This window comes from Zalophus californianus, chromosome 1, assembly GCF_009762305.2.
Source record: "Zalophus californianus isolate mZalCal1 chromosome 1, mZalCal1.pri.v2, whole genome shotgun sequence".
Classification (NCBI taxonomy): Eukaryota; Metazoa; Chordata; class Mammalia; order Carnivora; family Otariidae; genus Zalophus; species Zalophus californianus.
Window position 1 is genome coordinate 215,217,532 of NC_045595.1, and position 26,527 is coordinate 215,244,058.

General features: G+C 56.3%; 1 protein-coding gene across 9 annotated transcripts in view; it reads left to right on the top strand.

The window, feature by feature from the left end:
* PCBP3 (poly(rC) binding protein 3) overlaps positions 1–26,527 on the top strand; it is a 267,959-nt gene that overhangs the window by 227,747 nt on the left and 13,685 nt on the right. For 4 of the 9 annotated variants that reach the window (XM_035726636.1, XM_027587872.2, XM_027587871.2 and 1 more), the window contains exons 3-10: positions 8,656–8,810; positions 10,824–10,847; positions 11,650–11,682; positions 12,003–12,119; positions 12,726–12,857; positions 13,749–13,877; positions 17,171–17,314; positions 20,520–20,561. In XM_035726636.1, the coding sequence (XP_035582529.1) occupies positions 8,656–8,810; positions 10,824–10,847; positions 11,650–11,682; positions 12,003–12,119; positions 12,726–12,857; positions 13,749–13,877; positions 17,171–17,314; positions 20,520–20,561 (776 nt within the window). The remainder of the gene's footprint in view (positions 1–8,655; positions 8,811–10,823; positions 10,848–11,649; positions 11,683–12,002; positions 12,120–12,725; positions 12,858–13,748; positions 13,878–17,170; positions 17,315–20,519; positions 20,562–26,527) is intronic. The other 5 variants (XM_027587873.2, XM_027587874.2, XM_027587876.2 and 2 more) reach the window with 3 other exon arrangements.

Consider the following 26,527-nt stretch of genomic DNA (forward strand, 5'->3'; position numbering starts at 1 on the left):
TTGCTCTATTCAGATGGGAATTGTTCTTACAGTTCACTGCTTCTTTCCTTGGACCCCTTCATTCATTACTATATTTTTCAGTACTATAATTTTATTTAGTTCTTTACATCTTCTGGGGTTTTTTTTGTGAGAAATTCTATTTCTCTGCTGAGACTTTATATTTTTTCATTTGATTAAAAATATTCTTATTTGCTTATTGCAGCATTTTTATCATGGCTGCTTTGAAATTTTTGTCAGATAATTCTAACATCTCTGTCATCTCAGTGTTGGTGTCCATTGATTGTCTTTCATTTAGTTTGAGATCTCTCTCGTTCTTGATATAAAACCTAGGCATTTTGGATATTATGTTATGAGTCTGAATATTACCTAAATCTCCTATTTTAACTGGTTTCCTTTGATACTATGCCAGCAAGGGAAAGGAGGGGTGCTGCCTCATTACTTACAGGTGGGGTGGGAATCCAGGTTCCCCACTCAGCTTCTATTGGTGCCTGGAGATTGAGGAACTTCTCATTACTTGTGGTAGGGTGGGGGAGTTTTGGCTCTCCACTGGGCCTCCACTGATACCTCCTCCACCAGGACACTGTGGGGTGGAGTGGCCTGTTATTGCGTGGTGGGGATGAGGCCCCTGCTCCCCACTCTGCCTTCTCTGGTAACACCCAGCGTGAGATTAGAGAGTGTCGTTCTGGCCTGGTGAGGCCCCACCACCACCACTGGGCCTTTGCTGGCATTGGTGGGGCTGGGTTAACAGTGTCTTCCGTGGAACTGGCTGGAGCAGAGCCACTGTTGTCTCAAGTTTTCAGTCTTTCTGGGCTTTCTCTTTTCTGGTCATTTGGCTGGAGGCAGCAGGCTTTGTTGGAGCTTTTTTTGCTTTATGCCCATTGACGTTTCCAGGTTGCTGGCTCTCCTCCCCCAAGTCTGAGGTAGAGATGCAGAAAAAACAAAAAACAAAAACAGGAATTCACCACCATGTCACTCCATGGGCCACTGGTGTGCTAGTCTGCCTGTTCCTCTCAACATTTCAGCATCCTCCTATGTTTTCTTTGTATGGAATATCCAGAGGTTTTCATTGTTTTTAGGGGAAGGGACTTCTGCTCCATCTTGCCGGAAGCAAAAGCCCTGCTGCTCTTTTATCCATCACAGTTCAGAGCACAGATGCTGGGGCTGGTTGGCTGGGCCCTGCTTAGCACATGCTCTTAGGCAGGTCTTTTACCTCTTAAAGCATCAGTCCTTCCGTCTGTAAAGTGGGGCCGGGTGGTACCCACACCTCCCAGTTGAAAGGGGAAGTAAAGGCATCAGTAGATGCCAACCACCGAGGACAGGTCCAGCCGGAGGAGGGCTCTGTGGGCCAGCAGGCCAGAGCTCTCCAAACGGGGAGGCCATCCTGATGGCCTTGCTCATCAGCTGTGCACATGCAGCTGCTGGTTTCCAGGGGCCCTCAGCAAGCATTCTCGGGCACCTTCCCCATCACAAATAACTTGCTCATCAGCAGCATCCCCTGTGTGGTGACTGGGCCTTTGGTGTCATGTGTAGTGTCACCTGTCCACCAGCCCTCCTGAGTGTAGTCTCAGCTGTGTACACAGGTCCCCCATGGAAGCTGACTTCTCGAAGCCATCCTGAATTTAGAGTGAAATTCAAATGACTGCATCTTATGTATGTGGACAGAATCTGCATGTGATGGTTATCGAGTATGCACAGCAGATAACCCTGGCATGTTTGCTTCCTGAAGGTCCTTCCTGTGTCTGCTTCATCTTTGGAGACAGAGAGTGCTGACAAGGAAGCTCAGAGGAGCTGCGGGGGGTGGAGGGCAGAGAGGGGCCGCTGGGCTGCAGTACAGGTACCAGCACCTTCGGCCTTGTGTTTCCTTTGACTAGCGAGAAGTCAGTAAGTGACACAGAGCCTGGGGCGTATTAGGAATTGTAAGGACTTTCCCCTCCACCTCCCTCCTGATGCCTCCCCTGCAAAGACATGGTCCAGATGTGAATGTGGGGGTCTGAGCAGCTGGCTTCCCAGCAGCCCAACTCAGAGGGCCCCTCCAGCTTCAGACTGGCTTCACGGGAGCTAAGAAGCAGAAAATCTGATTGTTAGCATAGTCCCACCCAGTGCTCCCAACGGGGACTCCATCTGCTCACCCGGTGTCACGGCAGCCCCTCCCCCTGACCTCCCAGCACCCCCAGCGTTCTTCTCCCCGTCCCCACCCCAGCCCCTGCTGTGGTGCTGAGAGACCTGGTGCTTCGCCACTGGTCTTGCGACTGTGAGCAGGCCCCCCCACAGCACGTGCGGCAGGACTTTGAGAATAGCTGCAAGTACCTGCTGTATGTGCCCCTCAGCCTTGTGAGGGGAGAACGTTCTAAGCCCCTGGAGACTTCACCTAGACACAGAGGATTACATCTCCCAGTGCTCACCTTGGTCCGCCAGATTTCCTCCAGCCTGGCATTAGAGGGCAAGGACCTTTGAAAAGCAGGAACTCTTACAAGGGAATGCCCACAGGAAGGCTGCTGATACCCTGCATGGGAGTGCGACCAGCTCCAACCAGGGCACCCGCTTGCTCTGGAAATGCTCCACCCAGAGCCTCGGGTCCCGTGTGGACTCTGGTCCATGCGACCTGGCACCTCGGACCTCAGTCCATGACTCACACCAGGACAGCCGGAGTCCTTCCTCAGGACATTGAGGATGGGAACTGTCTGTCCCTGCCTGGTGGCAGGAGACACAAGATGTGTGCCAGGAACCTTTGCAGTGGCCTCGTCCCCAGGCTTTCTCTGCAGGAGCGAATGGAGCACACTGAGGCCTCCCGTTCCCGGTTCTTGCTCCTGCAGCCCAGCATCACCGCACACCTTCCTTAATGTTGGTTTCAGGCTTCCTGCCAGCAGTGCCAGATGACCTGCAGCTGCCCAGCAGACTGGCTCACAGAGCAGCTGGAGATGGATGTCTGTGTCACATGTACTTGGAAACCAGGGGGTTTCAGATTTGGACTGTTGCATCACGGATCAAACTGAACTGCGTAGGGCCCTGTGTCTGCCCTTGCAGCCCAGCCATGTGACTGCGCACAGGATAGAAGACAGAGGGAGCGGCCGGGCTGGAAAAGGTGACTCTGTGTGCGGGCCCCTGGGAGGCCGCATTTCCATCTCCTTGGTTCCTGGCTTGCTGACGGTGCAGCCCCAGGAGACCAGGTGTGACTGAGGACCACAGAGCACCTGCTATCTGAGCTACAGAGAAAAAGCTCTTGCCAGAGTCAGCAGGGGCCTGTGCTCCCCCAGCTTGGTGTTCACTGCCGTGACCTAGACTCAGAAGTGACAATTGTACACCTGCGGGACGCGGATGGTGAAATCATTATCAAAAGTGTAAACCGCATGATCAAGAAGCAAAGGGTCAAGCATGTTAAATGGGGACATGGAAGACAGGACCCAGACCCAGATTGAGTTTCTAGAGTGAAAAACGCGAGTCTGAGGTGAAAAGTGCCCTGGGTGGGATTAGCCAGAGCATGGGAGTTGCAGTGCGGAAGATTTTAAACTGCAGGACAGAAACAGAACCTGTCAAAATGAGACGCAGAGGCAGAAGGCAGAAGAAAGTGAAGGGAGCATCAGTGAGCTTGCTCAACTTCAGGCAGAGAACAGACATGCCTTTGGGGGCCCTGGGGGTGAGGGAGGGGCAAGGCAGAAAGTGTGTTCGAAAGACAATGGCCACGATTTTCCAAACCCAATGAAAACTCTAAGGCCACAAATCAAAGAAGCTCAATGAGCACAAAAAGTCATGAGGAAACTGCAACAAGGCACAGGCTAAGTAAGTTGTTCAAAGCCAGTGATAAGAGAAAATCCTTACATGTGCCGTGAAAAGGTGTCCTTACAGACAGTGAAATGAAGTGAGAACGAACGCAGCGGGTGAGGGGTCGGGGGGCAGCAGCAGGGGCGAGGGGGCAGGGGGCAGCAGAGGCGAGGGGGCAGGGGGCAGCAGCAGGGGCGAGGGGGCAGCAGGGGCGAGGGGACGGGGCAGCAGCAGAGGCGAGGGGGCAGGGAAGCAGCAGAGGCTAGGGGGCAGGGGGCAGCAGCAGGGGCGAGGGGCAGGGGGCATCGGGGCGAGGGGGCAGGGGGCAGCAGGGGCGAGGGGGCAGGGGGCAGCAGCAGGGGCGAAGGGTCGGGGCAGCAGCAGGGGCGAGGGGCAGGGGGCAGCAGGGGCGAGGGGTCAGGGGGCAGCAGAGGCGAGGGGGCAGGGGGCAGCAGAGGCGAGGGGGCAGGGGGCAGCAGAGGCGAGGGGGCAGGGGGCAGCAGGGGCGAGGGGGCAGGGGGCAGCAGCAGGGGCGAGGGGGCAGGGGGCAGCAGAGGCGAGGGGTCGGGGCAGCAGAGGCAAGGAGGCAGGGGGCAGCAGCAGGGGCAAGGGGGCAGATTGCAGCAGCAGGGGCGAGGGGGCAGGGGGCAGCAGTGCAGGTGAGAGATCCGGGGCAGGTCTCTCCGGGACCCGAAGAGCGCACTGCTGACCTGGAGTTCTGTGCCAGGTGAGACCCGTTCATCGCTGAAGGGGAAACAGACCTTTCCAACACATGGAAACGGAGCTCCATCACCAGCGGACTTGCACTACAAAAATTATTTCGGGAAGTTCTTCAGGTAGAAGGAAAACGAGAGCAGGCAGAAAGCTGCCCGCACGCGGCCGGGTGAGCGTCACATGGGTAAGCAGAAAGACGTGTTTCTTGTCATCTACGTCCCTCTAGAAGATAACTGACTGTTTACGTCAGACATAAGAATGCTGGTTTATAAGCTAGGAGAACCAAAGTACGCCACAGCAACAGTGCAGAGGCCAAGAGGGGAAACAGAGGCACAGTTAGCACCCATGTCAGGTGCTCCCACACTGCCCTAAGGGGCAGGTCACTGACACTGCACTGTGACGAGCTGAAGGTGTGTGCAGGGCAACCCTCAGATAACAAAACAGAGGGTCATAACTAGTAAGTGCACAAAGGAAGTAAAGCGGAATCATAAAAGGGATGCAGTTCATCCAAAAGATAGTGGAGGAGAGAGCGATAGAAGCGGGAACGAAGAACAGATTGTAAAGCAGAAAACAAGCAGTAGAACGATAGCTCCAAACTCCACCATGTCACTGTCGGGGTGGTCGAAACACCCCAATTAAAAGACAGAGATCGTCGAATGAGATAAAAAGGCAAGGTTCAACCATACGCTGCCTACAGGAACCTCAGTTTAAATATAAAGACACAAATAGGTTCAAGATAAAAGATGGAAGGAGATACACTAACACCAATCAGAAGGAGAGTCACTACATTAATAACAAAGAAATTTCAGAGCTGAGAACGAAGCCAGACATGAGGAGTGTCTCACGATGACAAAGGAGTCCGTCGGTCCGTCAGGCGGAGGCAACAGCGTGATGGTCCGATGCTGCTGACAGAGCTTGAAGTGCAGGAGGCGGGGCCTTCCCCAGCGCCCCCGGGACCCGACAAGACCGCAGACGACCAACAGTGGTACCATCCAGGCTTCGAGAAGGTTCCACCCCAACACAGGAGCCCACGTTACCAGGACAGACCACAGTCTGGCCCACAAGCAAGTCTCAGGATATAGGACGTACCTGAGGTGTCACAAGCCACGTTTTCTAACCATCAGAGAATCAACAGGAGAAAGACATCTAGAAAATCTAAGTATCTGAAAATTTAATAACATACTTCACAATACCCCATGAATCAAAAAAGAAATCAAAGAGAAATTTGGTAGTATTTTGAAATGATCAAAAAGAGCACAAATATCAAAATTAGTGGGATACAGCTAAAGCCACATGTTAAGAATTTTATAGAACAAAATACCTTTATTAGGCAAGAAGTAAGAAACTAGAGAAGATGAATTAATTAACTCTGCATCCGTGTGTTGGGATTTGCTAATGAAGGTGAATTACTTCATTGCTAATGAAGGAGCTATTGCACCCCCAGGTTTGGGCCTGTAGCTGGAAGGCAGGACTGCAGAGATGGATGGATGGACGCCTGGGAGGAAGGACTGGCTGGGTCAGAAGTGCTGTGGTCGCTCATGGCACTGTGGCTGATTTGTGGCTGGCTGTGGCGGCTGTGGCTGATTTGTGGCGGCTGTGGCAGCTGTGGCCGATTTGTGGCGGCTGTGGCTGATTTGTGGCTGGCTGTGGCGGCTGTGGCTGATTTGTGGCTGGCTGTGGCGGCTGTGGCTGATTTGTGGCGGCTGTGGCTGATTTGTGGCAGCTGTGGCGGCTGTGGGAATTGGGCGCAGGCTGCATTCTAGCTGAGGCACATCTGTGGACGGTGTTGACACAGGGCCACACAGGCGGGCTTCCTCCCAGGCCCAGCAGGGGACCATGCCTGTGTCTCTTCTCCCTCCCGCTGGGTGAATTATAAATATATTCACTTCCCAGCACTGCAGACAACAGAAGGTGGGGTCCTTACTGGCAAAGAGATTTTTTTCTGACCATTTCCCATCAGCTTGGTTTTGAGTGAGTGTGACCCCAAGTGCTGCCACTGGACTCTGCTGCAGGGGTGGCTCCAAGGTGGGAGTAGGCCCGGCATTCTCAGGGCCCGCCCCTGATGAACAACTGTCCCAGGGCCCAGCAGGACCGACAGAGGATGACCCGAGGTCATGATCCTGGGGGAGCCACTCGCCCGGTGCCCCTTGGCGGCTGGCATAGGGTGGGCTCTTCAAGGTCAAGGGCGCTGAGTCTCAGGTGACCTTCACCACCATCCAGGGCCACTCCTTGTCCCTAGCAGTCTACAGAGGGCACTGTGCTGCTCGCCCTGGGCCTCATGATGAAGGCGGGCAGCGGCCTCCGTGGCAGCTTGCTGGCCTGTGTGACTGATGGCATTCGACAGCCTGGACCCTGAAGCTCCCTGGCACTCACTGACCCACTTTCTCCGCTGTGGCTGGAAACATTTACATAACTACGGCTGCAGGGCCCTGCCGCCCCCACACAGGAGGCCTGGCATCCGAGCGTGCCTGGCGCCCAGTCCGCTCCACTGGTGCTGGTACCTCCGCTTGCTGCAGGGTGTCTATGCGGGAGGGGGCACCGCGGATTTGGTGCCACGCCAATCCCTCGAGCTTGAATGTCTCCTCTCCTGCCCGGGGTCTCTGTCCGGAGCACCCCCTTCTAGCCAGACCTGCTGCCGTGTCCACACGCCCTGTGCTGTCCGGCAGGACCACCGCGCCTGAGGCCAGCCACATGGGGCTGCTTGGTCAACTCTAAGTGCGGCCGGCGAGTTTCTTCTTTCAAACATAAACAGCCACAAGTGGCCAGTGGCTCCATGTTGGGCAGTGGAGATAGACCACATTAATATGTAAGGGTGGTTTTTTAAAACTTTCTTTGCTAGGTCTTAGACCTTCATGTCAGAGTCCTTGTTGTTCAAAAACATCGTTGTCTAGTCCATAACGAGGACTAGTAGTTTGAGTTGTTACGGCACGTGTGGATACGTTGTCACGTGCGCGTGTGTGTTAACGCAGAAATGTGTCAGCCGCTATCATCTGTGCACGCACCCTCCACCACCAGCAGACAGTGAGAATGTGCTATTCTGTGCTTTAGTTTTGTATTTTCCTTGAAGCATATTTTTCAGCAGAAATATTTTGATGAGGAAAAAGAAATAATTTTGCCCCCCCAAACCTATAAGGTTAAAGGAAAACCTTGCTTTTCTAACTTGTGGTCTCTCCTGTGTGTGGACGGAGCCTCCCATCCTTACAGGTCACATCAAAGGACTGGTGTCCAGACCCCCAGATGGGGGGCATGCCCAGGTTGCACTGTTCCTGAGGGACTTAGACCAAGCATGGCGTCGTATGTGGGGAGTGCTAGCAGAGTTGGCCCCAGGCCTCATCCTTCCTTCATGGCCCAGGCACCCCACCCACCTCTCAGGTGTGCCCCCGGAAGGCTGCAAGAGGCCTGTGGCACTCTCTGTTCCATGGGGTCCACCTGGTGCTCCTCTTGGGAAGCCCTGGGCCCCGGGTCATCCAGAATCTCCCCCAGGCAGGCCTCCTTCCCTCCCTGTGCCCCCGGCAGCACCCTGCTGTCAGACCCTGTGACCACTGCCCCACAGCCTACCCACCCCCTCCAGGACTGGCCACTCCCTTGGGGGTCACTCCTGCCCCATGTCCCATCCTGCCCTCGTTCCCCTCCTCTCTGACCCTTGTGGACCCTGGCACCCAGCAACTTCCCTGCACTGTGACACATCCCCACGCACCCAGGCAGGTGGCTCTTCAGCTCCCATTTGCTGCCCTGACTGCTGGCACTCCCAGGAAGACCACCTAAACAGCCCACCCCGAATGACCTGTGTTGCCTGCTGAGTGAAGCATCCCTTCCCAGGTCTGGTGTGCCCATGGGGCCTCCCGCATCTGGGCCTGGGCTTGTCTGAGTATCTGGTTCTGCAGACCTCTCCCGTCTATTCTGGAACCTCTCCTGGTTCTACCCTCTCCCCTTGCTGCACCCCGAGCCCTGGCCCCACCTGACCTTCACTTCTAATCCTCACTGGTGCCTGTCTCGGAGGCCACCCTGTACACTGTGGTTGGGTGACCTGTCCCTTGTGATCCAGCCTGGAGGAGAACCTGGACCCTCCCCATGCCTACCCACCCCCCAGAGGCCAAAGGTCCTAGCAGGCCGGGACACCCCGACCTGTGTTGGCCATTGACAGTGTTCTCAGCTAGCAGCCGCTATGCCTTCCCTTTCCAGGTGACGCCATCTGGTCCCCATCTGTCCTTCCTCACGGCACCCTCGGCACCTTAAGCCACTACTCCCAGCCACATTTTGGGAGAAAGATGGAGTCAAAGGTCTCAGAAGGTGGCCTGAACGTGACCCTGACAATCCGTCTGCTGATGCATGGAAAGGTATGAAGCCCAAGGCCACTGTGTCAGACCAGCTGGGAGGCAAGGGAGGGCGTGCCCACCACCGGCATCTACATTGTAAACCCTGAGCTGTCGCAAGCTGACAAAGCATTGCAGCCCACTCCAGATTACATTTCTCCTGGAACCCTTTGAGACTCATTGCACCCTGGTGCCCGTCACTGAACACATTAGTGTGTGTTTCCTACAAACGAGGGCACAGTGCCCCATCCACATCAGGATACCAACACCAGTACGTCCCAGCCCCTCGCCTCGGGCCCCGTTCAGGTCACCAGTCATCCCAGCCTGCCCTTCACCACAGGACATGCGGTGGCGGGGGGGAGTGGTCAGGCCTCCACATCCCAGAGTGTCTCTGGTGGTCTCCAACCTGGAGGAGTCTCCCTGCTCTTCGTTTGCGTTTCACCTCTGAAAGTGCCTGCCCTTTCTCAAGGCGGCTTTTCTGAGGTTTCCTCACTGTTGGTGGGAGTCACAGGAGCTCTCCCGTCAGGGGCGCAGATCTCAGGGCCTCCCGTTACTGAGCCCTTGGGCCTTCACCCAGAGCTGCTGTTAGGTGCTGCTCGGGGCACACGGACCCTGCGAGAGCCCCTCAGCGGCCATCCGTCTGCTCATCCATGCATGTCCTCATGGACTCGGTTGCTGTCGTGACTCATTTTGATGCTCGTATTGACCCTGACTCAGCCACCGGGAGCCCCCCTGAGCTGGCTCCTGTGTCATGACATGGGCTGTCATTCACGCAGTGCTAGCTCACTCTCTGGCACAAAACACTCTCATGACTCCCTTGTGCTTTCCCTGCCGTTGTCCTGGAATCAGCCATTTCTCCAAAGAGCCCTGACTCTTGTGTGTGGGGGATATCTACACATATGTGTTTATTGAACATGCGTGTGTATGTACAATCGCAGTGTGTGTATATGCACATATGCATAAAATTTATTTCCCTGTTTATAGAGTGGACCCCGTGAGTTCCTACCCCCCAATTCCAGCCCAACAGCACAGGGTTCACACCTCCATCGGGCTGTGTCTGGTACCCTTGTGGTCTCCTTGCCGCGGGGCTGGTGGTGCTGCTCCTCCCCGATCTCCAGGCGAGGCGCCCTCCCTGGGGGGGCGGGGGGGGTGCAGGGCTCGCACCCAGAGATCCCTTTCTGCAATGGAGAGACGGTGACCAGCTTTGCTTCTCCCACATGTGGGTGGCATTTGCTCAAGGTTGTCAGAAGCTGGGAGTGCACCACAGAGGGCCCCCACGTCCAGGGGCCACAGCAGGCTCAGGCACTAACTCCGCCCCAGGAGGAGCGGTGCCACGGCTGCCGGAGGGCTCAGCTGCCCTTTGCTGCCTCAGCCGCCCCTGTGGCACACACCCTCCCACAGCCCGGCAGGATTTAGGGCCTTCACCGGCACTGTTGTAGTTGCTGAGGACTTCCCTGTAATAAGGGAAATGAGTTTGACTTTGAAAGGTCATTCCCGGGGCTAGAAGCGGGCTGGCTCATAGTGCTGTGTGGGCCTGTCCCAGGCGGGAGGTGCCATGAGGAGCAGGCCTGGCCAGGAGCGTGTGTCTGAACCGTCATGGGCTCCAGGCTTCAGAACTGGGGCGGTGTGTTCAAGAGTGTCTTTGCATAGTGTACTTCCTAAAAAGTGAAAAAGCGGTAGCAGTGCTTAATTACCTTTACATCACAAAATTGGGGGAGATTTTATGTTTTATCTGTTTCTTGCAGCGTTTCTTGAGGCCTTAAGTGGTGCCTCCTAACTTATTTGTAGGGAGCCGGCCACTCTGATTCTGCTCGTCTGTGTGTCTGTCAGAGGCAGGGCCTGGGACTAACCGAGGTCAGACGGGCACCCAGGAGCCCCCAGACTCAGGGCCTTTGCACAAGTGGCCTGACCACACTCCCTCCTGACTGTCCTAACCCCCTGTCCTCGCTCCCAACACACGTGCGTCTCTCAGTGTCTGTCATGGCCGTCTCTCCTTCTGCTCTGTGACATCATCTTTCTGTGATTCCTTTCCTACAGGAAGTTGGAAGCATCATCGGGAAGGTAACTACTGAGTGAACTCTGCCTCTGCTGGGGTCCCTGACAAGGTGACAGGGCCACCAGGCCTGCGCTGGGCGGCAAGCCACACCGCGGTGTGCGCCACACACCAAGGATTCCGGTGGAATCCCGCGGCCCCGCCTGGCAAGGCCCCGGCTGGTCACCGGCCAGCCCCGCCCCCACTGCCCCACTGCCCTGTGGCCCGTCCTTCTTCCCGGGTGTGAGGGCCCGGTGAGCATGAGTCACTGGCATTCTCCAGAGCAGTCTCCGCCCCTGGCCAGTGTGTGGTGGTGAGTCTCTCATATCTCCCTCCAAAATAAAAGCGTGCCATGGGGAAAGTGAGCGCGGATCTGGGAGTTGAAAGCCTGTGGCAGAGGCTGGGGCAGGGTGCCACCTACCCGTGGCTGGCGTCCCACCGTGTCCAGGCCTCCTGGTGTCCAGCGGGCACCTCTGTGCTCCAAGTCCAGGTCTTTCCACCAGGGCCCTGGGTGTGCCTCCCCAGCCTGGCCCTGCTTTGCCCGTGACGAAGACGAGGAATTTGAGCACCACCGTAGAGCAGGAGCTGACCGGGCCAGCACCCGGCGCCTCCTCTGAAGGGCCCCTCGCCAGCTTGTGGTGGGGCTCAGGGGGCTGTGGGCGTGTCAGGCTCTCGTCCCCGCCCCCCCCCCCAGGACTGCTCCTCGCTGGCCTGGGGCACCTGGTGCACGAGGCTGTGCTCCCACCCCCTGTGCTGCCGCACCAAAGCCTCCACATGCCTGGCGGAAGCCCGGAGTGACGCCTCACCCTTTTGTCTGAATCTTTATTCCAGAAAGGAGAAACTGTGAAAAAGATGCGTGAAGAGGTGAGGTGGCTGGCCCTCGGTGGTGTCCTGTTTGTGGGGAGGCGGGAGGCCAGAAGTCCTGTCCTGTGGGAGCTCCTGCTGTGCCCACGGCCACCTCCCAGTGGCAGCAGACCCCTTCCCTCTGACCTGCACACCCCCACGTCTGGGACTCTGTTGTGGGGGGCTGCAGGGGTTGCAGCGTGGCAGCTGTCCGCACTGTGAAGGACGGCACTGGAGGGGGCCTCACCGTGCAATGTGGAGGCCTGCCCGTGGCCTGGAGAACCCAGCCCGGTACTGCCTGCGACTCTAACCCTGGCCTGGGTGTGCTCGCCTCCTTCCAGAGCGGTGCCAGGATCAACATCTCTGAGGGAAACTGCCCGGAAAGAATCGTGACCATCACGGGCCCCACGGACGCCATCTTCAAGGCCTTTGCCATGATCGCCTACAAGTTCGAGGAGGTAAGATGCGCCCCCAGAGACCCTGTGTGCAGGGGGAGGACAGTCTCCACTGGTCCTCCGGCCCCACGTCCCCTGTGTCTGGACGTGGGTACGGCCTGGCCCACCAGGGATGCCCTGCTTGGCTGCAAGGACTTCTCTTCTCCCCTGTCACCTCTGCTGCCCTGGGGCTCCCCCAGCTGCTGGCCATCTGGGGACAGGCCCGAGCATGAGCCCCGAGCACGAGCCCCAGCTGTCCGCCATGGCTCCTGCCCCAGCATGGGAGCTTGGCTACAGGCTGCACCTGGGAGCTCTGCTGCTGGCTCATAGACACACGCACACACTCACACGTCTGGGGCACGACTGTGCACTCTATCAGTGACTTACATCAAGGTTTTCATGCGTTTCCAGTATTGTTGACGTTGCCAAAAGTTATTTAGAGACACATTCAGAGCGCTCACATTCCCACGCTTGTCCCCCCCCTGCCCCCACTGACCATGGGCCTCTGGGGTCAGGGACCCTGGTCCGCCGGTCCTTGGAGCACATTCAGCTGCTTTCTCACGAGCCTGGCCTTTGCACTCACTGGTGTATACACAGCAGGCCCACACGCGTGTCTTTCTCCCTCCCCAGGACATCATTAACTCTATGAGCAACAGCACTGCCACCAGCAAGCCCCCAGTGACGCTGAGGCTGGTGGTCCCCGCCAGCCAGTGTGGGTCCCTGATCGGCAAAGGCGGCTCCAAGATCAAGGAGATCAGGGAGGTAACAGAACCTTCTCTGGCTGCTGGTGCCCCGCCACTGGGTGGGTAAGGCCCACCCCTGGGAGGCTCACCCTGCCCCCGGGGAGGCCCAGGACTCTGCAAACCCTGCCAGTGTGGAGCTTACAGTAGGGGGAGAGCCATCCAGAAAGCAAAGGGTGGGCTCCAGGAGCCCCTGGAATGTGCACACACCACTCACAGTGTCATGCAGAGGGGCTGGGCACCTGCATGGGGGGCTGTGCAACCCAACCAGGGACAGGCAGTGCCCCCCCATGGTGGGGCAGGGGAGGCCACACCCTGCCACCCAGTCATGTGGGCTCTAGGCTATGGTCTCTGCCCCCAGGCAGGTGCCTCCAGGGCCCACCAGGCCTGAGCAGACCAGTAGGGCTGGTGAGGTACAGACTTTATGTTCATGTTCCTTTATTCAAAGAAAGCCTGAATCCTTCCCTCTCCCAGAAGAGAGGCCCCCCCTGTCATGATTCTGTCACAGAAAGACAGCCACAGAGCTTAGGCCCCTCTAGAATCCATCTTCCTCTGTGACCTACAACTCCACAGGGGAGATAAAGTATTTGAAAAAAGTGACTCCAGTTCTGTCTCCGTCTCTGCAAATGCCACTTGCAGGTTAAGACGCCTCTTCTCCAGCGTCACTGTCCCTGCGCCAGGCCATGCTGGGCAGCGGCGGGCTGAGGCACACAGCCCCGCCACGGGGCTCCGGGGAACGAGCAGAGGGCTGAGGTGCCAGGCAGGCATGGTGCCCTTGGGGTGGGTGTCCGTGCACTGTGCCCTCGACATGATGCCCTCCCCAGCACCCAGGAGCTCTGCTTCAGCGCAGGCTGCCACCGCCACCACCAGCCCCCTCCCCTGCCGTTCCCCTTCCAATGTCTTGTTTCTGCAGTCCACAGGTGCCCAGGTCCAGGTGGCCGGGGACATGCTGCCCAACTCCACAGAGCGGGCAGTGACCATCTCGGGGACCCCTGACGCCATCATCCAGTGCGTCAAGCAGATCTGTGTGGTCATGCTGGAGGTACAGTCTGGGCATCCAGGGCTCACTGCCAGCCCACCCCTCATGCCACACCACCCGTGGCTTCTTCAGCCGTGGCTTCATCGTGTCGGCTGTGGCATGTGGCTGGGGCCCTGAGAATTCACACGGTCAGGGCCGTGTGGGGGCCAGGGGTCAAGAGCATGACCCAAGACCGCACCCAGGCCCAAGGCGACCTAAGTGACAGCCGCGCTGGGTGTGCGGGTGCCTGCCCTCAGGCATGTCCATCATCTCGGCTAGGGGGCTGGGGAAAGGGATGTGTCAGGAGGCAATCAAATGAGAAGTCATTAGTCGGCAATAGGAGGGTCGTCCAGTAAAGGGTCAGGCCTTACCCTCGGTGCAAGTCCGTGCTGGACACGCTGCCTGCTGTGGACAGCACCCTGCTGCCCTGGGCCCATGGGGCAAGGGGAGGCAGGAGGCCCGCGCTCACCACGCCTACAGGCATCAGAGCCCCACCAAGGCACCAAAGGAGGAAAAGCACACGAAAATGCCCAAATTGTAAAGACAGAGAGGAATAAACAAAATGGTTAAAACCAAAGCAGAAGCGAAGAAGATACAGCTGAGCAAGACAAAAGCCTCTCTTGAAATTTTTTTGAGAAAAAAACCTGAGATTTAAATTTCAGCTAATACCCCAAATGCAGCAGGATTCACTGAAGCTCCCACAGTTGCTGGTCTTCAAGCCACAGTGAAGTACTTCAGCCTCCGATGAAGGCTCCAGCAGCTGCCGTGAGGGAGGCCCTGTGCCTCGGCCGGTGTCTGTGGGCTCCCCCCTCTTTTGTCCTTTGTTTGGTGTTCAAACCCACATCCAGCTCTTTAAAAAAATTACGCAGATTTCTTTTCCCAAAGTATACTGTTTTGTGAAATCAAAACTATTTTTCTAAATATTGGTGTCCTGATGGTCCCCAGCCACTGGTCATGGTGACAGTTGGTGCCGGTCTGTGTTCCCTTCGGGCCCCTGCTGCTGGGACCCCGGCAGCGCCATGTGGGCATGCGCTGAACAGGGCCGTGCACTCCCTTGCACTGGCGGATGCCCGAGGTGGCGAGAAAGCACACACATCTTGAGCGGCAGCGGCCGCGTCAGAGTGCAAGGTCACATGAACAGTTCCAGGAGGGACACAGCCTCCCATGTCCACAAACAAGGGTTAGAATAAGACTCTCGGTCTCCTCAGGACTCCTCCCAAGCAGCGTTGCTGGCACCACGTTCATGGTCAGACGTGGCCCATAGAAACAGCCTGGACCCCACTAGCTGTGGGTGCTGGTGCCCCAGGGGTGTGTTCCCACCGGCTGGAGGCTCACGTGAGACTCAACTGTGAAGCAAGCGCTCATGGCGACTGTGAACGGCAGACCCAGGGCCAAGGCGATGCCTTATTCTTGCTGGGGCCACGAAGCTCTCAGAGGTCAGAGAGCTGCTGTCTCCCCGGGGGACGAGGAGCCACTGCACCTAGAAATGGTTGGGCCCATTTTTAAGTGAAGAATAGCTGGACAAGTAGAGCAAAGATTAAAGGACTTCCAGACTTAGCTCTGGCCAAGGTCATACAGCTCGGTCATACAGCACTTAGCCCCACACCCTTGAAATGGCCTCTGCGAGGGCTGCCCTCAGGTGGGGGCAGGTCAGTGGGGCCCCATGGAGAGCACGGGTGTCGCGGCACAGCCTGCCCGGCAGTGCCCACTGTACCCCAGGGGGCACCAGGGGCGCCGTGCTCACAGGGCCTCTCCTGTTAGAGGACATCGGTGAGCGCCGGAATCACAAGCTCATGGTAGCGGGATGGTGGGCGCTGCGGTCCGTGGGGCCAGAGGGCACGGAGTGAGGTGCCCGGCTCAGGGACGGGGCATAGCTGGACTGAGTTCTCTGCTGGTGCAGTGAGAACCTCGCTCCCCCAAGCTCGGTTTAGTCATGGTTCTGCCACCATGAACCGAGTGTCCTCTGAGGCTGCAGTGACCCCCGGCTGCACAGAGAGGATTCTGGAGGCAACTGGTCATAAATAGCAGGAACACTGAAGACCGACCTACCCTGGGGGCCCAGCATCACCCCAGACGGGGTCAGCTCGCAGGCCCCTCAGCAGCCCTTCCTGCTTTATAGCAAGGCTGCATGGTGTTCCAAGGTCACACAGCATACCTAAAGTCAGGCAGCATGTCAAGGTCAAACCATGTGCTCAAGGTCATGCAGTGGAGTCAGGGTCACACAGTGTGCCCATGATCACACAGCATGGCTTGGACTGCAGAGTTGAAGCTGCCACCTGGTGTGCTGAGCCTGCCCCACGTTGCTTTGTGTCTCTCGATGGGGGGGGGGGGTACTATGAGGTCACACCCAATAGCCCAGGGTGTGGGCTTGGCCTGAGGGCACCATGGTCTCAAGACCTCCCAGCAGGGACAGGCTGTCCTGGCCCCCACCCTCTGCCTCTGGCTGGTGGTGTTGCTGACCCAGGCCAGCCCTGTGGCTTCTGCTCCCAGGGAAGACTGCCGTGTGTCCGGACAAGGGCGGACCCTGATTGCCTCTGACCGAGGAGTTCAGTCGACTCAATCAGAATCGGGCAGACTTCTGGTACTTGAGAATATCATTCACCCGAAGATAAAAATCCTATACTTTGGGGCACAGAATAAGCAAAGGAAATTATAGCAAAGCTCATCATGACTATAAAATACTGAATTTGGACTCTAAGCTTTTTTAAAAAGTTGCTTCTTTTTATGAACAGTGAAATTGGATGTTTCTAGCTGTCCTGTGATGATGCCTACTGAGCATCACAAGCCCGGCCCTGCGAAGCCTTTGGGGCACTGGGCACGAGCCCCCATGGCCAAGCTTCCCATAAAGCCTGGCTTTTCCCCTGAACATGGGAGAGAGGGAGGAAGATTTTCTCAGAGGACAACAGCCAGGCTGACCCAAGTGCGGAACGACAGCACCCTGGTCCGCGGGCAGCCACCTGTCCATCTGCACATGGGCAGGGCCTCGGCCTCCGTTCTTGCTTGTCAAGAACTGATGGTGCACACTGCCATGGAGCCCCCGCCCCCCGCCCCACATTCCGTGGGGGTTGTGGCTTCAGGTGGGGGCATATTTAGGGCAGTGGCTACACGGAGGAGAGAGGTGGCCCTGTGGAGGGTCCCTGTCAGGCTGCCCTCCTGCTGCAGGGTGTCCCCACCCTCTGGGGCTGCTGCAGCCTGGGGGACAGGGCGGGGCGGGTGGTGCAGCAGGGGTGGGCTTGGGAAGGAGGCCCCCGTCAGCAGGTCCTGGCACTGGGAAGCCGCTCTAATGCTCTCTCTCCCTCTCCTGTCCCTTTTCCTAGTCCCCACCGAAAGGTGCCACCATCCCCTACCGCCCAAAGCCCGCCTCCACCCCTGTCATTTTTGCAGGTGGTCAGGTAAGAGCCGACCCGCTCGCGGCCTCCACTGCCAACCTCAGCCTCTTACTGCAGCCCCCGCCGCTGCCCGTTAGTGCACTCAGGTTTTCTCCCCTGTCATGTGCACGTCTCCCACCCCACCCACGCTGGACGCAAAGCTCTCCCAGCCCGCTGCCGGGCACGGGATCGCGCGCACAGACAGGGCCACGTCAGACGTGCCATAGACACTGGGCCCTGGAAGCATCTTCTCCCTGACCTGGCAAAGAAGGACCCTGGTTCTGCCTTTGCAACGTTCACCCCAATCTAGCTCCTGAGTGTCCTTAAGAAGCCCTAGTAGAAGGGCCAGGGGTGTTACAGGTGACCCGTGGCTCCAAGTTGAAGCAGGTGGAGCTGCAGGAGCAGGGTCCCGCTTCCCCTGAAATGCACATTCCTGACTTTCCACAGAGGAGTTTCTGGGAGCAAGGGAAGGGAAAGGTGCCCAGCCAGGCAAGAGCCTTGCCGGTCACAGCGATGGCCCTCAGACTCTGCCAGGCCCCGCATCAGCTAGGTCAGGAACACCTGCTTTGCACACCTGTGGCTATGGCCAGAGCCGCTGACCTCCTTTCTCCCCTGCCGGCAAGGTGCCTGGGAGGCCAGGGGTTGCCGAGAAATTTGTGTCTGAGGCCGGCAGTTCATTAGTAGGGCCTAGAGAGAGCCCAGGAGAGGGGCTGTATCCACTGCCCCACAAGGGCCCACCTGCTGCCATCGGGCACCTGTGCCACACCCCTCGGGGGCACCACGGTGTGGGTAGAGGGCCCTGGAAGATGCCCAGCCAGTGGTGCCTGGAGGAGCTCTGCGTCCAGTTGGCGGTGACGTGTGTCCTTGTTCGAGGGAGAGTGAAGACGGGCAACTCCCAGAGGTGACCCAGGTCAGGCGAGAGTGATCACGATTTTATCATTAACAAAGCAGCAAATAAAAATTTATCCACATGTTAAAGGAATCTTATCAGATCCTGCAGGTTGACTTCACATGTTAGATGAGAGGCTGGGGCCTGCATTTCCAAGAGCAGCTTGTGGGCCTCTTCCCACAGGGAGGGACCCCCACGGGGCCTGCGTGTTTCAGGGCAGGCCGCTGTCCACGGTGCCTGGCTTCCTCAGGCATATCCGCTGTGGGCCTCCCTCGCAGCCTCCTCACCTCTGCAGTCTCCCAGCAGCCCTGCCCTCTGTGTGGACCCTTCACGTCCCTGCTCCCTCTTGTTGCAGCCCCAGGATGTGGGCACGCCCCCATTTTACAGGTCAGAAGGCAAGGCCAGAGGAGGCAGGGGAACAGACACAGTGGGGCCCTGTGCAGAGCACTGTGTCCTTTCCCCTGACACGTGGACAAACCCACAGCGGCACCACGTGGGAGAGCGCAGGTCCTTATTCAAAAGGGAGGCCCCACAGGCCCCGCCCAGCAAGCCCCGGCCCTGGCCGTCATCTGCACCTGTGCCCCGAGGACAGCGAGGTCTCACCAGTGGCTCTCCCTGGTTGCGTGGGGACAGAAGAACCACAGCACACGCTGAGCAGTGGGGTGTGAGTGGGATTTAGTGCAGCAGGGGGCCCCTCAGAATCCGTCCCCACTGCCACAGAACCTAGACCTGAGAGACCTGCGCCCCTCTCCCTGAGTGACCTCCAGAGGCGCCCCTCGCTGTGTGGGCCCGCCCGGGAGCACCAGCCCTGCCTTTCAGGCAGCTCACAGAGGGTGTGGGTTTCATCCAGACGGAACCTTCATCTGTCTGGCTATTACTGCCATCCAGAGAGCCTGGTAAACTGCCCACACGCAAGTAGGATTAAGAGTTACCTACGTGAGTAAAAGATAAGTCAGAAACGTCTGGGATGAAGAATTGCACTGTCAGGAAGTGTGCGCAATTCACTCGGACATGCGGGGCCGTGAGGGCAACAGGCCCCGACCTTCACAGACCTGCCTGGTGGCATCTCCACAAAACCTAAAGACGAGGCCTCGCGGCTCTGTGTCCAGAAGTACGGGGGGCGGGGGGCGCCCACTCGGACACTTGCTGCATCTGATAAGATCCCTTTACTTCTCCATGGAACGCCATTGGCGGACCCTGCCCCAGACTGGGGCCTCGCCTCCGGTGGTCCCCGTCAAGGGCCTGGCTGACCTTTAACTCCCAGGTTGGGTTGTTTATGACAACACTTGGCAGATTCAAAAGATGTGGTTTGCCGGAACCTTGGACACCATCCCTCAGTGTGAAGTCCACGGAAGCGACACTCAGACTGACCTGGGGTTTCCCTCTTGGGTGCACACGTGCAGACACAGGTGGGCGTCACGTGTCCACTCAGGTTGTGGCACGGGAACCCACATGGCCAAGCGCCAGAAGCCATGTCCCTCCACACCTGTGCCACCCAAGCTGGGGCCTCAAATGTGGCTGTCCAGGGCTGGTTGTGGCACGTTCCACATCACAGCATGTGAGGCCCGACAGCAAGTCTTTGGTCTTTACTCTCCCTTGACACCTTGTGGTTTCGTTTGGTTTTGGCCGTGAGTTTCTGGGAGCAGCGTAGCTGGTGGACTGTTGAGGCAGGAGGGGACAGGTGGGGGGAGGAGGCACGGGGCCCACACTCGAGCTGTGGCTGGTCTGAGTCACTGTCTTGAGAGTGAAGCCCCAGGGACCCACACTGGCCCCCCGGGAGCGGTGCCGTGCGCGTGCAGCCCCCCATGAGAATAGCTGCGTGGCCCTCTGAGGCTGCAAGACAAGTCGGTCCCTCTTGTGACTGATTTGGGCACATTTCTTCATCTGCTTTCACAAAATTGGTCTTGTCACCTTTTAAAGGTCCTTTGTTGGGTTTGGGGTTAAATACTTTGTAAAAGTGTTGACTCTGAAAGCTGATGAAGTTTCAAAAGGTTAACAATTAGTGAGTCTGTAACAGGGTGGGGTCCTTTGCAGGGGTTTTCTTTTAAGAGCCCCGGGGGAGCGGGGAGCCTCTTCGCCCTCCCCGCTGCCTGGCCAGTGTCCGAGCCCGCAGCTGTCCGGCGAACGGGCTGTAGCTGCCCTGGCTTATGCGTCTGGTTGTAGCTCCAGCCACCCGCGGGCAGCGGTGAGGCCTGGAGCCAGGACGCCCCCAGTCTGCACCTCCCGGTGCCCTAAGCTACTGGGGGCAGGTGGGCACACGCTCTGGGAGGAAGCTCTGACCACGGGGCCTTGGGCCTGTTCACGAGAAGTCCCAGCCCCGAGAAAGCCCTTGTTCCCAGGGGAGAGCTGCTGGCGGGCACCAAGTGTGGCTGGCCGCTTCCCGAGCTGACAGTGTCTCTCTCTTTCTAGGCCTACACGATCCAGGGACAGTACGCCATCCCCCACCCAGATGTGAGTCTCCACTCTGCCTCCCTGGCCTTCTCTTCTCGTCACCGTTACCCCCTGCATGCCTCTGTTACTTGCTACTAATATTAATATTACACACTAATATTAATACCGTCCTCTCGATGTTCCCGCCCTGTGTCGTATCCATATGACCTTGAATAACCTTTAACCTCTTAGCACTAATTCTACTTGTGTGGAGGACTTGGCCTGATGTCAAATTGTTCCCACCGTTGCTGCACTCTGGGGCTTTCCTCCGCACACCAGGCCTCCGGCGGTGGCCACAAGGCTGCTTTGCCCACGGCACCCGCCCCAGCGGGCAGGGACCACGGGGTTCCCTACGCCCACCTGAGAAGTCAGGCGACGCGCTGTCAGACAGGTGCTCTAAGAGATGCTGGAGAGGATGTTTGGACATCCGGTAAAGCTACACTTTCCGGAGCCACACGACACTTTCAGCACCCCCACGCCCCCCACCCCGAGAACAAAAGCCAGCAGAAGGGGCCTTGGTTTTCACTGTAGCGTTGAAGCCGCGCTCCGCCGTGGGGCCTGCCCAGCCGTCCCTGAGTGCGTCACGGTCTGAGGATGGTATCAGAGTTGAGGGTGGGGACGCCCGAAAATGCACCGTGCGGGGGCCCAGGGACCGAGGGGACGATGTGCAGCGGCTACAGGGCAGCAGCTGTGGCCCAAGGTCGTTCCTGCACAGGGATCTAGACGCGCGCCTGGCACGGGGCCAGGAGGCCTGCAGGAGCTGGTCGGGAAGGGAGGGAAGGGGGAGGGAAGGGGGACCAGGCCAGGGCAAGGAGGCCAAGCTGGGCATCAGCAGCCGCAGCAAACCCAGAGTTCATTGTGAGAAGCCTTTTTCTTCTCTAAATCGTTGTGAAAATCACCGAGCTTCGCGGCCTCTCCCGAAAAAGTGTTTCCGGCCTGTGTTCTCTGTGATCTGAGACTCGTATCTGGGAGGTGCCGCCAGGCTGACAGGTGCTCGCCTCTTCTGCAAACCCTATGCGTTTGAACTGGGCGGGCACGGACGTGGGCAGTGAGACGTACGGGCAGAGCAGGCAAGGGCTTTTAGAAATGAAGCGAGGCTAAATAAGAGTGTGGGGGGCGTGGGGATTCAGTTCACTACCATGGCCGGGAACTCTCCTCAGAGCAGAGAAGAGATCCTGGCAAGGATCCTCAAGGGCAGTCTGCTGAGCAGGAGGCTCTCCCCGCCCCAGGCATGACCCCGAGGCCGTTTTCAGTGGTTCCTGGGTTTAGGTGGTAACTGCCTTAGCACTAAGTCACCTGTCCCGTATCTGCCCGTGGCCCCCACTCATGAAGCTGTCCTCCTGCCCAGGACGTGCTGCGAGGGCCCTATAGCTCCTCGTTGGATAGAAGCCGGGCAGGGACACAGCCGTCTGCACTCAGCTGGTTGGTGGGGTGACACCGGTTCTGTCCACCTGCTCACTCCCATCCCCCACCTGCTCACCTGAGCGCATAGCCACCTCCCCGTCCCCCTTGAGGACACGTGTCAAAGCCTGGCCTCTGCTAGTGACCCCCACATACTGTTACATGGTATCAGGGATGTTCTTCATTCTGCTGTGAGTTTCTTAGAGATCCCAGGAGTGGGGAAGGTGGTGAAGGTGTGAACCCACTCAGCCTCCTCAAAAGAACCATCGGCAGCTTTAAGAAAAAGTTAAAATTCTTCCACCGTAAGGAGGTTGACAGCATTGCCGAAGAAAATGAGGGAGCAGTGGAGGTCGGTCTGCAAGACCCCCCACAGCAGGCAGGGGCAGACCCCGTAGCTCCAGGTGGGTGACACCCCCGTCCATCATCATCTGGACGACTGCCAACTGTGACTGAGGGGATGCAGGTTTTAGAGCCTGGGAGAAGGGGTGGCCCGTCCCCAGCGCAGGAATGCCATGCAGAGTGTAAGCGCTCGAGGGGGTGGGTCGCACACTGCGATGGTAGGCTCCACGGCCCCCCACGGACGGACAGCCCTGCGTGGGGGTGATGGGCAAGCAGAACGGAAGCCAAGTGGGTCACAGGCCTAATTCCTGGGATGGCACAGTCTTCATTTAACATGGGGCCAGATGGTCTTGTGCCACTAGAAGTACAAGAGCTGATTGGAAAACCTGGCCCGTTGGCTTTTTGAAAACTCAGGAACACAGGGGTCTGGCCCCCTAGTAAAGGGCAGTTGGCCCCAGAGAACAGCTCTGAGGTTGAGGCAGGAGCCACAGACCCATCAACAAAGGCCTGAGGTTTCTTGCAGCCTCTGAGCTGACAGAGAAGTGTTTCTGGCTTGAAGTTCCCAGGGTTGTGGGCGGGCACACTTCAGTCTGGCTGATTGGTTTTTATATTAATTGGTTGTTGTGTCTTTCCAAGTGATTTTCTCAGAATCTCTTCAAAGTGGGTTGTTTCGCAGGTTTTTTTCTCAGATTGGTTAAACTGACTTATAACTAACTATTGCATAATTGCCTCATTACATTTGGTAGAGACCTGAGATACTCGGCTCTTCTTAGGAAACAGCTCTCTGTGTGGGACCCTCCGCTGTGTAGACTGGCCGCAGGGGCCAGGCAGCTGCTGGGACTCAGTAGTGGGAAGTCTGAGAAGTGCGTGGCTTGCAGGCTCGTGATATTGAAGACTGGACAATCATGTTGACACTCCATCCAAAACAAAAATAAAACAACTGTGTGGTGACATCGGTGATTATGGCCAGGAAGGCAACTTTAATCTGAGCTTAGTGTTCAGTAGGGACTTTAAGGGCTTTGTTTCTTAGAACTCAGATATAATAATGGTAGGAAACACTACTTTATTTTATAACATAAGTGAATGCGGTTTAAATGCTTGAGCCATGGTGGCTGACACACAGCACAGGATCTTCCAGCGGCCTGTGACCCGAATCACAGACTGAGAAAACATGTTCCTTAGAGCTGAGTGTTACTTTATCTAGAACTAAACTGTATGTGTTTTTTCTGTGCCCGGTGTTGATGAGCACATTCTGGTTCACCCTCCCTGGAGACTCACCAGTTTCCCTGCAGGGTTGCGCTGCCACTCAGTTGTTTTACCCGAATCCTCCTGGACTTGCCCAGGAGAGGCACCAGGACGCTGGGTGTGGGGAGGATGGCCCCAGCCATGGCCTGACCACCGCAGCCCCTGGGCGGCTGCCCCTGACCTCCACGCAGCCCGCCCAGGTCCTCGTGGCTTCAGACGTGGCAGGGGAGGCAGCAGGGACTTGGACGTGGGAACCGCCCCGTCCTCCTGCCCACCCAGCACCTGTGTCTCTTCACTTGCTCGATGTGATCACATGGGAGGGATGAGTCAGCTCCAAGCCGACCCCCACGTGTGATTCTTCTTTGCTGGTCTTCAGAGCATCCAAGTCACTCTCTCCGTAACACACCCTCATGTAAGGGGCACCGGAAGCAAGCAGAAACTAAGCCGTTTGTTAGAGGTGACAACAAAGGGTTTGCCACCTCCGCCCCTTCGCCTGCACCTGGCACTGACTGCAGGCTAGCAGTCAGGACAGCCACCCGGTTTCACACAAGGAAGTGGTCGCCGCAGAAGCTCACTGCCTGAGCTACAGAGCCACTGGCTTCCAGCGGCGGTGCACATAACCCGTGGTTCCAGGAAGCGTGTTCTTCAGAGTAAGTAGCGGGAGACGGTAACACGGGAGTCGGAACAGAAGTAAAAGAGGGAAGATGCACATTAAGTCCTGAGTGGAAGATGTTTCCTAGCTGTCCACTCACATGTCACTGTGAGTGCAGGAACTCCCCGATGACCACCAGTCACCTCCTCTAGATCCCCGTGGAGATGGCGCAGAGGCCGCTCCTGACACCTCGCAGTGGAAACGGTGGGGAGAGTAGGCAGCACTCTCAGGCCGCCCGGCTGCTGGGCCTCACCTTGGCTCTGCTCTTTCCTCAAGATCCTGCAGCTCGGAGTGGTGGGGAGGTACCCACACACTGGACCGCGACCTCCCAGGGTGGGAAAAGCAGGAGGCCAGCTTGCCTTAGGTCTTCCCTGTCTCCCTGCCCCCACCCCAGGTGAACCCGGTCACTCTCCTGCTGAGCCATTGGGTCAGCGGGAGAGCCATTGGGCCTGGCTTCCTCCTCCCAGCCTGCCGCTCTTAAGAGGCAGAATCTGCATTTTCATCCCATCGAAGTCCCAAGAAGAGGTCATCACAAGGAGTGAGGGAAGATTCTACAAGATAGGCACTGAGAATTTCTCAGAATTAATAAAAGAAGCCAATCCTCACATTCAGGAATCCCAACAAATCCCAAACAAGATAAATAAAAAGAAATCCACTTTATACATATCAAGGTAAAACCACGTAACATCAAGACCAAAAATAAATCTCCAAAGTAGTCAGAAAAGGAAGCAAGAAAGAAGGTGCAGGGACGTCTCACCAGCCGCCCTGGAAAAGCCAGAAGGTGATGGTGCGATGAAATAATTGTCAAGCCAGGCTTCTGTCTTTTTTTTTTTTTTAAAGATTTATTTATTTGAGAGAGAGAGAATGAAAGATAGCACGAGAGGGAAGAGGGTCAGAGGGAGAAGCAGACTCCCCGCCGAGCAGGGAGCCCGATGCGGGACTCGATCCCGGGACTCCAGGATCATGACCCGAGCCAAAGGCAGTCGCTTAACCAACTGAGCCACCCAGGCGCCCAAGCCAGTCTTCTGTCTTAAGAGCATCTTCCAAGGACCTAAATCCGAGCATTTTCAGACAAACAGCTGTGACCAACAGTGTTCGCCCTTCAGGAGGACAGTGATTGTGAAGGGAAGACCAGAGATGCAGGACAGGGGGGCTTGTTTCATTCACATAAGAAAAGGCCGAGGAAATATTGATGGTTGTGACTCCATTAAAATGTAAACATTTAGGTAAACGAAAGCAACAGTTGTCTGTAAAGTCAACATCAAGGCTGTCTAATTTATGGGATTAACAGAACAGAACAAATGGACAAAAATAGCAGACGTATGCTTCAGATGGATCCAGGGGAATTCGAGCTTCCTGTCGGTCACTGTGTTGTGCCAGAAGAGGCAAAGCTACGGAATTTAGACTTTATGTGTTAAAATATCAAAGTGACCGCTGACAGAAAAGACTTTACTTAAGTGACTTCCCCCCAGATGCAGGGGGGGGGGGGAACTAATCCATACAAAAGAAGAAAAAGAGTGAAAACGTGAAAGAAGCCTTAGAAAGTCAGGACAGTTACAGGTGCAAAATAAAATAAATGGCAGAAATTTGTCCCTATATGTGTAATTGTGATCAAAGTAGAAGTAATGTTCCAGTTAAAAAATAAGACTGTCTGACTTTAAAAAAGAAAAAAAAAAAAAAAAAGCCCTAAACAAGTAGCAAACAAAACAGGGGAAAAAATCTAGCATTTTTTTCCCCAAGAGACACACCTAAAGAATAAAGACCCAGAAATACTGAAAGGATAGAAAAAGCTATCCTGGGAAAAGACTAACTGCAGGAAACCTTACATACCAACATTAATATCAGTGGGGGAAAACAAGACTTTAAGGCAAATTCTATATTTATAGTCATTTACGTATTGATAAAAGCTCAGTTCACCAGAAGATATAAATTCAAAACTTGTATGCACCTGAAACATATCTTCAAATACATGTAAAGAAAAAGTGAACAAATCATAAAGGTTTGTTAAAATTTGACAGACATGTAGGGAGCCTGCCCATGACGCTGCCGTGACCAATATAGCTTGAACCCAATTCTACACAACAGGGATGTAAGTCCCAGAAACGTCTACATAACTGGATCACACATTACGCCATAAAGAAAGCTCACCATCTATCAAAAATTGGAATCCTATAGGCTGTACTCTCACCACAAAGCAATTAAGTTGAAATCAATAAATAAAAGATGACTTAAAAAAAAAACCCTCGTCTTTATTGAAAGTTAAAGAAGCCCAAAAACCAAAAAAGAAAAAGGGAGGGAACATACCAGTTTCTCCATTAAATATCTTTATAATGTCATGAAATATCTTTAT